Raw genomic sequence first — 7,983 nt, forward strand, 5'->3', positions numbered from 1 at the left:
TTTTCTCTCATTTTAAATACTCTTATAAACAACTCCTTCAAATATCAAATTAAACCATACTGTTTTTGTCCAATTGACTGTTAAAAAGATAAAAGGTACCCAAATATCTCTATATGATATTGTCTGTTTTGGGCATAAGCTTTTCCTTTCAAATGGCAACAGCCTCTTCCTGCTGCTAGGGCGTTGCACGAAACCAAACCGCTCCCCCACCCGATCAAGTACTTGTTGCTTTGTTGGTAGGTCTGCTTAGGTTAGGGGGCATTGTCCCTTAGTTCTTACCAGCCTTCGGTGTGTAATAGACATGTTGCTAGCTTCAACTCGGTGAAATAAGAATCATTGATTCCCCTCTACTGTCTATTTCTTATTCATTCAGAGCGTTCAGTCGATGCATGCTACTTTCTCAAACCATAACAATTCTGATTTTTGCTTTTGGTTTCACTCAAAAGACTTCATAGCAGTGAAGGTAATTGTCTTCGTCTATATACCATGAATCATTTCCTAACCAATGTGGGACTTTGTTTGCATTCTTCTTAGAAACTCAACATGAAGATTTTAAAAGCTTTCGGAACCATCAATTAATACCATAACATTTCTAAGAGAAAGAAACAATTAAGTTTAGAAAGCATTTGTTATATACAAGTTTCACCCAGTTCACATTAACTTAATATACGATTAGATCTAGTTAGGTAGGACTCTTTTTTCTTAAATAATAATAATTAGTTAGGTATGACTTAATTCTACACATTTAGGACAAAATGAACTTTTTAAAACATATGAAATTAGCAAAATTTTGAAAACCTTTTGGAGCTATAATCAAATCAGTGAATTGTCAGTTGGAGCATAGCTAAATGTAAAAGCCTTTCCTACAATTGTTTGTTGAACTAAAAAGAAAAAAATCAAATCAGTAAACAAAGATAAAGTTCTGTATTGATAATTTGGGCTTCATTTTCAAAACCTTCGAGGATAAACATAGGGTAACCTGGAAAAGGGAGATTCCCTCCTTGACTTCGACTTTTGGGGCAAGCATTTCGTAAATTAACCAACCCATTAAACATTCCAAGATTATGATAAAATATAACCCGTCTCAAATAGAATGTAATTCTACATGTACAGTGAATAGTGAGGAAATTAAAATTAAACTTGGAGATTCTACTTCCTATCCAGGATTTTTTTTTTTCTTTTGATTATCTACTTTTGAAAGACATTTTCCAATTTTCTATATAAAAAAGGCCAGTTTTAAAAAAAAAAATTTAATTAACTAATAATTTAAATGTGTTATCAAGAAGAGTGATAAAGATACTAAATAAACTATGAGAATTCGAATATAACTAAAAAAACGAAAAACGAAATAGTTATTAAACCGGGCCTTAAATAGCCATTTCAAATTTGACAAAATTTTGAGGATCATATCTTGCAAGAAGAAAACAATCCAATTTGAAAATTTGATTCTTATTTGTGCATGATTATGAGTGAGGTAGGAATTTATTGGTTTTGGTATATTTTTAAAATATGGAAACTGAAGTAGTCTGAGTAAATGGAAGCGAGGGTAACAACTAAAAAGAAGGATTGAATTCCAAAGGATGAGGATTGAGGAGGGAAAAGTGGAAGTGGCGACTGTTTTAAAGTCCGAAATAGAAAAGGAGAAACCCATTTCATTTAAGGGGCAGAGCGAAAGCCCAGTGGCCGCCTTGTCAATTCATCAAACAGGTAAACTGCATACTGCAATGCAACTCTATTATATTCTATGTATGCATGTTTCTGTTTCGTAAAATGAAATAAAATATGAAATTCTATCTCTCTCAGAACTCAATCATTGAAAAGGCTTAGCAGCTCACGTTAGCAGAGGCCACAAGTCGAACAGTGCCTCGAGGCTGGGGAAAAAATAATGTTTTAAATAAAGCCCTGCCACTGCCCTCTGCGGCCGTGTCTGCTTGGTGAATGGTGATGGTGGCAGTGTGCAGAGCGCGAACCCCACCTCCATTGTCACGAGTCCACTCACCACAAAACAACGTCTTCGGAGATGGACGGAGATAATGACGACGCCATGTCCTTTCCTTTTTCCATCCAATTCCACACTTAACTGGGGTCCCATCGTTTGGGATTTGTGCTCATTTCTTCTGTCTCTCAATTTGGGGTTGCTACACCCCGGCCTCCTCCTTCTTGATGGTTTATGATTCCCATCTCTACACTGCATGCGAGAGTTGTTTGCTTTCTTTCTTAATTCTCTAGCAACCGGCCATAATTTAGACCAAGGATCGTATAAAAGGACACAAATTCTCTATTTTCAAGATCACCTTCCTGACATGCAACCCCACACAGTTATGGCCATTTGCCCATCTATCTCAAGGGTTGGGACCATTTCAGTCTACGTCAAGGCATTCAACCCCGACCCATTAAATTCCTTTAAGTTAGAATTCAACAGCTTGCTTAAATGCACAGATTTGGGGAAGGTTTTAGCTTGCTTTGTGAGTTTAGCGATTGTGCCAACTACAAGCTTGCATTTTCCACAAGAAAGCTGGACAAAGAAAGAAGAAGTTGCCCAGAAAATGAAACAAAGAAAATGTCGGGAAGGCCTTTATTTCTACTGATTTGTTGTGGGCACACAGTCCAGAGTTTGATGCAAGAATTTGTTCAGTAATTATTAAAAAAAAAAAAAGCTTTCTCCTCCCAAGAGAGAGAAGGGAGGATGAGTGGTGTGTCGTTGAAAACTTTGTAAATGAATGTGCTGGTTGTAGAATGCTGTAGTTTCTCTCTCTCTGTATCTCTCTCCTACGTAGTGCTCACGTGGGGTCTGAGATGGTTGCTTCCATCGTGCTTTTCGCTCTTTCCTCTGCAGTGCAGTGGGTGGAGTGGTGAGTCACCAGGGCAGGGCAGCGCCTCTCTCCACCCTACGCAGTCGCAGAGGCAGAGGCAGACCCAGAGAAGGCAAAGACAAAAATCACTGAAAGATCCACACACGCATCCACATGGCTGTATTACTCCTCCAAATTCTCCCCCTCGAGCTTGAGCTCAACTCAACTCCAATCGCCCATCTACTCATCAGACGCCTTAAATTTTGCTAAATGGGTTCGTACAAAACAGACAGTCCCATATGGCCATTTCAGAGCAGCCTTTTTCACCTGCCGTCTTTACCTTTACTATTACCGCCTCCGCCTCCCCTTCCCCTTCCCCTTTCCCTTTCCCTTTCCCTTTCCCCTCTCTCTGTTTTTCTTTCTTTCACTGCAAACCCATCCACCATCCACCATTATTACTCTTTTAAACTCCCCATCTTCCAATCGCATTCCCAAATGAAGCTTGCTTACTTGCATTTATGGGGTGCTGCAAACTTTTCTTTCTTTAGCCCCACTCGTAATCTGTATCTGTCCTTGTCAGGGCGTCTTATTTACCGCTCCCTCACCATCTTTTCTTAATTTGATTACCATTCGTACACTTCATCATTTTCCGCTTCTCACTATTTTCTGCACTGCAACTTCTGGGCATTCATAACTGTACTTGTACCATAAGTGACAACACACTATTCTCTTTCCCTTATGTTTACTTGATTTGTGCCCTGCGCCTGCTTGCTTTCCCAATTCCGTAATTGACCTCTTGCTTCCTTCCGCTTCAGCAATGGCTACTCCCACTCGCGCGCCTTCCTCTTCTTCTACTTCTTCACTTCCATCCCTCCCGCCTCCCTACCCCAAGTCGCCCCCTGAGTATCCAGATTTGTATGGAAAGCGCCGACAAACGGCCAAGGTTCAGATGCTGGAGAGGGAGATTAGTTTTCTCGAGGTTCTTTTCCTTTTTCTCTGCTTTTCTTTCCTTGACCAACCACCCCCCCCCCCCCCCCCCCCCCCCCCCCCCCCCATTTCCTAGATTGAACACTCAGATGCGATGCGAATGCATTCGGATGCCCCTTTTGTAAGGCTGAACAAAATGGTTCTCCTTCACAACAAAATTGAAACAAAGTCTTGGATTCGAGTGGCATTATCAGTGCCTCCCCACTTCATAAATTTGAATGAATATACCATCTCACGTAATTACAAGCTAAGATTCGTAGAGGTATTCTTAGATACAATTGAAAGGTACAAACTTTCTCCATCACCAAGCACCCTAGGATACGATATTGGCAATGTTATACTTAGTGGCACAGGGAACGAAATTGACAACGTTTTGCTTTCCATTTCAGATCCCCATTGGTGAGTTTTGGAGATTTTTTCGGGATTTGTCCCTTATATTGTTTGGGGTCTATTGGGGGTGGGGTGGTGGTGGGGGAGGGGACCGACTGGGACATCCCACAAGTCACACTTCACCCTTCTATGTCCTGAGCTTTCAATATGTTACAAACCAAAAGGAGTGTTTATTTGCACTCTTGTCTCCAAATCAGTTATCACCAATCGGTTTACCCCTTTGATTCTGTCTCTTGTTCTTTTCAAATAAAAGGTTCCTGGTGAGGGTCTCACGTAGATGTTTACATTTTTCGTTCTTTTCCCTTGACGATTTGGAGCTCTTGTTTTACTTTTAGTACTGGATACCCTAGACATCTTATTCTACATAGTTTAAGGAAAAAGAGGGAAACACTAACTATGAGATGATATTGTCAATGCTTCTTCAAATTTTTGTAACAGTGAGATTTAAGTACTCCCCACAAGACAAATTCCATTGGCATTGATGTTCAATCTAATCATTTGGGTTTGATTTCTCCATTGCTTTCTCTTAACTTCCCGATTCATTATGAACGATTAACAAGCTTTTCTTGACAATTGTCTCTGGATCAGGAAGAATTGAAGTCTACTGAAGGTCTTCAACCTGCATCTAGATGCTGCAAAGAGTATGTATACTAGTTCATTTCCAAAAGACTTACTGAATTTTGGACTAAATTGGATGTTAAGCCCATCAAGTTATCTCCCACTTAGTTGATTTGTGTCAACAAACTTTGCAGGGTAGCTGACTATGTGGTCGCCAAGTCAGATCCCTTGATACCAACGTAAGGAGTTTCTCGTCGTTGTAATTTCCTAAAAGTCCTTGTATCTTTTTCATGCTATATGTTTCCTCTTTTAAGCAGATATAAGAAGCACCGCCGTAGATGTCAATTTTGGAAATGGCTCTGGTATGACTCTCGTCCTGTCATTTTGTTCCTTACTTTTGTTATTTGGCTAGTGTAGCTTCCCAGTCATAATCTTAGGTTAACATGAAGTAGATAGACTCAGTATTTTGTAGAGGCAGGGTACTGTCTAGTGTATTTGACAAAGGTAAATTCTCACTTGATGCAGTGGATTCCCTTGTTGTAAGTTATCATGGATTTGCTGTTGTTGTTATGCTGGATGCTCGATCCATCTCGATATCCCACCATGCTGCAACTGTGGTAATCCATGTAAATGCCTATCGTGTGGCAGCTGTAAATTACCGAAGTGGCAGTGTTGCGGTAAGGGTTGTGGGGAGTGTGGGCAGTGTTGCACTTGTCTAACACTACCCCAATGCTCATGCTGCTCTTGCCCAACCATCTCATGCGGCCAATGTTGTTGCCATTTTTCATTACCTTCATGCCCTGAATGCCCATGCTGCGAATGCAAATGCAAATGCAAATGCTCGTTAGGAAAATGTCCAAAAATACAACCTTGTTGCTGTTTTGGTAGCAGAAGCTGCTACGGCTGTACAGGAAAGTGCTGCTGTAACCCATGCCACTTGTGTTGCTAGCCACACCACTGCTCGGTCCCTTAATGTTAGCTTTCTTCTTCGCTTGGCAGACCCGTTTATCTCCATATCCTTTGGGAACCTTGGAGCAGTTAAGTTGTGTAGTGGAATGTCAACTAGTCCCAGGAATGTAAAAAATAAGGTAACAGTGTTTGCTAAGGAAGTGGTTTGCTGAGTCAAAATGATGCTTCCAGTTGTGAGTTTAGCAGCAACTGCAACTGTGGGTGGGTGATGCAATCAGCAAAAACTGGAGCTTCTGGCAGCAACAGTGAGAAGAATGGGCAATCCCGAATTCCTTACCTGCACAAACTGAGAGAGAGGTCAGCTCAGGTCCATACAATCATAAAAAACGTCAGTTTGGTTTTCTGGGGAGGGAAGGGGGTCCCATGCCACTGCTATATCATAATAATCAATTTTTTACCTAACAGTATTAGTTGATGTAGAGGCCTTTTTCTGAATGAATGAGATCAATAATGCAAGATTTTAAACTTTTCACCGCACCAATGTTTGCTAATGTAATTTGGTTGGCAATTGAAATTGAGACCTCATCTTTAAGGCCTTGAAGGACAGAGGGCTTTCTGTGAACCTATGTGCAATCTCACCGGCGGCTTGCTCTTCCTTCGGTCTATGGCAATTCCTCCTATGGAGTTACGGTAATGTCTTCAATCAACTTTTCCCATTACACTAAAGATATAACTTTGGATCGGGAGTGCAAAATTCTTTCGTACTTTTTTCCTTTTTTGTGAAAGAAAAAAGGTGAAAGTAGGTGAGAATATAGATGGTACCACGTGCTAATTACTATAGCTTACGAACAATGACAAGAGTTTGAGTTTGGTAGTCGATTCCCAGTGCATAAAGATTTAAATAAATCAAATTGAAACTCAAGATCATCACAAAAAATGGCCCAAGTACGAGAAAATTTTTTAACTGTGTTTTGAATTTCAACCAAATCCACAATGCTAATGATTTTTCAAATCTAAGATCACTTTAAAAGTATTCGTTCTTTGAGGCTCAGGTATTTATTTGATCCTGAAGTTTCAACCGGTACACTTTTAGTCTCCCAAGTTTGATAAATGAATCTAAATGATCCTTAGTCTCCCAAGTTTGATAAATGAATCTAAAATGATCCTTAAATTCACTTACCCGTTACTAAAGGAAATCTAATTATTTTTTAAATGAATTCGTTGATTTAGCTAATTATATTAATTTTTTTATTAGACATTAATTTTATATATTTCTTTAATGATTAGACCAATGTTTTAAATGTGATGTTAATAGAAACGTCGAAGTCTAAATTTCATGAAAATATCGATGGAGACATCGATAAAATGTTGGATATTTATGTAAAAGTTAGAAAAATTAAAAAATCGTAAAAAATATTTAAATGAACAAATAAATATTTTCTTATTTTTAAATTAGTTAAAAATAATTAATATTAATATTATATATATATATATATATATTATTGACATTTTGATATTTTTTTTTATTTCCTTGTACTTAACATTTAGATCTACAAATCTACCCTGAAGCTCCACCTCCCCACGACGACTCCACCTCTGCGATCCATTCAGATCTACCACGAGGAACCCTTCGTTTTTCAGATCTACCATGAAGTTTCAGATCTACAAATCTACCCTGAAGCTTTCGTTTTTTCAGTACAGTCTAAACTTTCATTTTTCAGATCTACATATCTAAATCTTTCATTTTTCAGATCTACCATGAAGGGAGAGCTCCCTTCCGTCTCATATCTGGAACGAAGGAGCTCCTCCCTTCATGGTAGATCTGAAACAAAGGTCGAACGTTCTTAGATGAGCAGCGATGGAGGTGCCGAGGGGTAAGGGAGAGGTGACAGATTGTGGCAGTGAAGACGACAGCGAGTATGTCGAGGGAAGGCAGAGCGATGACGAGATGTGGTAGTCACTGACACCGCCGCTGGTGAGTTTGGTCGAAGGAGAGAAGAAAGGAAGAAAGGAAAAAGAAAAAGATGGCTATTCCAATCACCAAAAATTAATAAAATTTAATATAATTGACCAAATAAAAAAAGTTCTAACTGCCACACCATATGTGGCATATTTCAATCAACAGTCAATAACCATTTAGACTCATTTATCAAACTTGAGAGACTAAAAATACACCGTTTGAAATTTCAAAGACCAAATAGACACCTAACTCAAATTTTAAGGACCAAAAGTGTATTTTTCGCTTTATTTTATGTGTATCCGGACCTAAACTAGAACCAAATGGCAACAATAAGATCCAAAATTTCCGGATGTAAAGTATAGAGATAGTAACGAGAAAGCAAGAACG

At 39.1% G+C, this 7,983-nt stretch overlaps 1 protein-coding gene across 3 annotated transcripts; it reads left to right on the plus strand.

Moving 5' to 3' along the window:
- The first annotated feature begins 1,589 nt into the window (after nucleotides 1-1,589).
- On the plus strand, nucleotides 1,590-6,173 carry LOC111021863 (uncharacterized). Of its 3 annotated transcripts, XM_088127352.1 has the most exons (6): nucleotides 1,590-1,707; nucleotides 1,804-3,771; nucleotides 4,758-4,810; nucleotides 4,922-4,966; nucleotides 5,045-5,089; nucleotides 5,253-6,173. In XM_088127352.1, the coding sequence occupies exons 2-6, from the start codon at nucleotides 3,610-3,612 to the stop codon at nucleotides 5,674-5,676; spliced, it is 729 nt and encodes a 242-aa protein (XP_087983478.1). In that variant the 5' UTR covers nucleotides 1,590-1,707; nucleotides 1,804-3,609; the 3' UTR covers nucleotides 5,677-6,173. The 3 variants fall into 3 exon arrangements, with proteins under 3 accessions (XP_087983478.1, XP_087983477.1, XP_087983479.1); XM_088127351.1 differs by lacking the exon at nucleotides 1,590-1,707 and having other exon boundaries at nucleotides 1,736-3,771; XM_088127353.1 differs by lacking the exons at nucleotides 1,590-1,707; nucleotides 1,804-3,771 and adding an exon at nucleotides 3,832-4,671.
- Nucleotides 6,174-7,983: the final 1,810 nt, after the last annotated feature.

Source organism: Momordica charantia, assembly GCF_013281855.1.
Source record: "Momordica charantia cultivar OHB3-1 chromosome 8 unlocalized genomic scaffold, Mcharantia_2.0 BLBB01000008.1, whole genome shotgun sequence".
Taxonomy (NCBI): Eukaryota; Viridiplantae; Streptophyta; class Magnoliopsida; order Cucurbitales; family Cucurbitaceae; genus Momordica; species Momordica charantia.

Coding starts and splice junctions, on each gene's coding strand:
- LOC111021863 (XM_088127352.1), top strand. CDS start 3,610: ATGGCTACTCCCACTCGCGCGCCTTCCTCTTCTTCTACTTCTTCACTT. Junction 3,772..4,757: donor GGGAGATTAGTTTTCTCGAG/GTTCTTTTCCTT, acceptor TCTCTGGATCAG/GAAGAATTGAAGTCTACTGA. Junction 4,967..5,044: donor TCAGATCCCTTGATACCAAC/GTAAGGAGTTTC, acceptor TCTTTTAAGCAG/ATATAAGAAGCACCGCCGTA.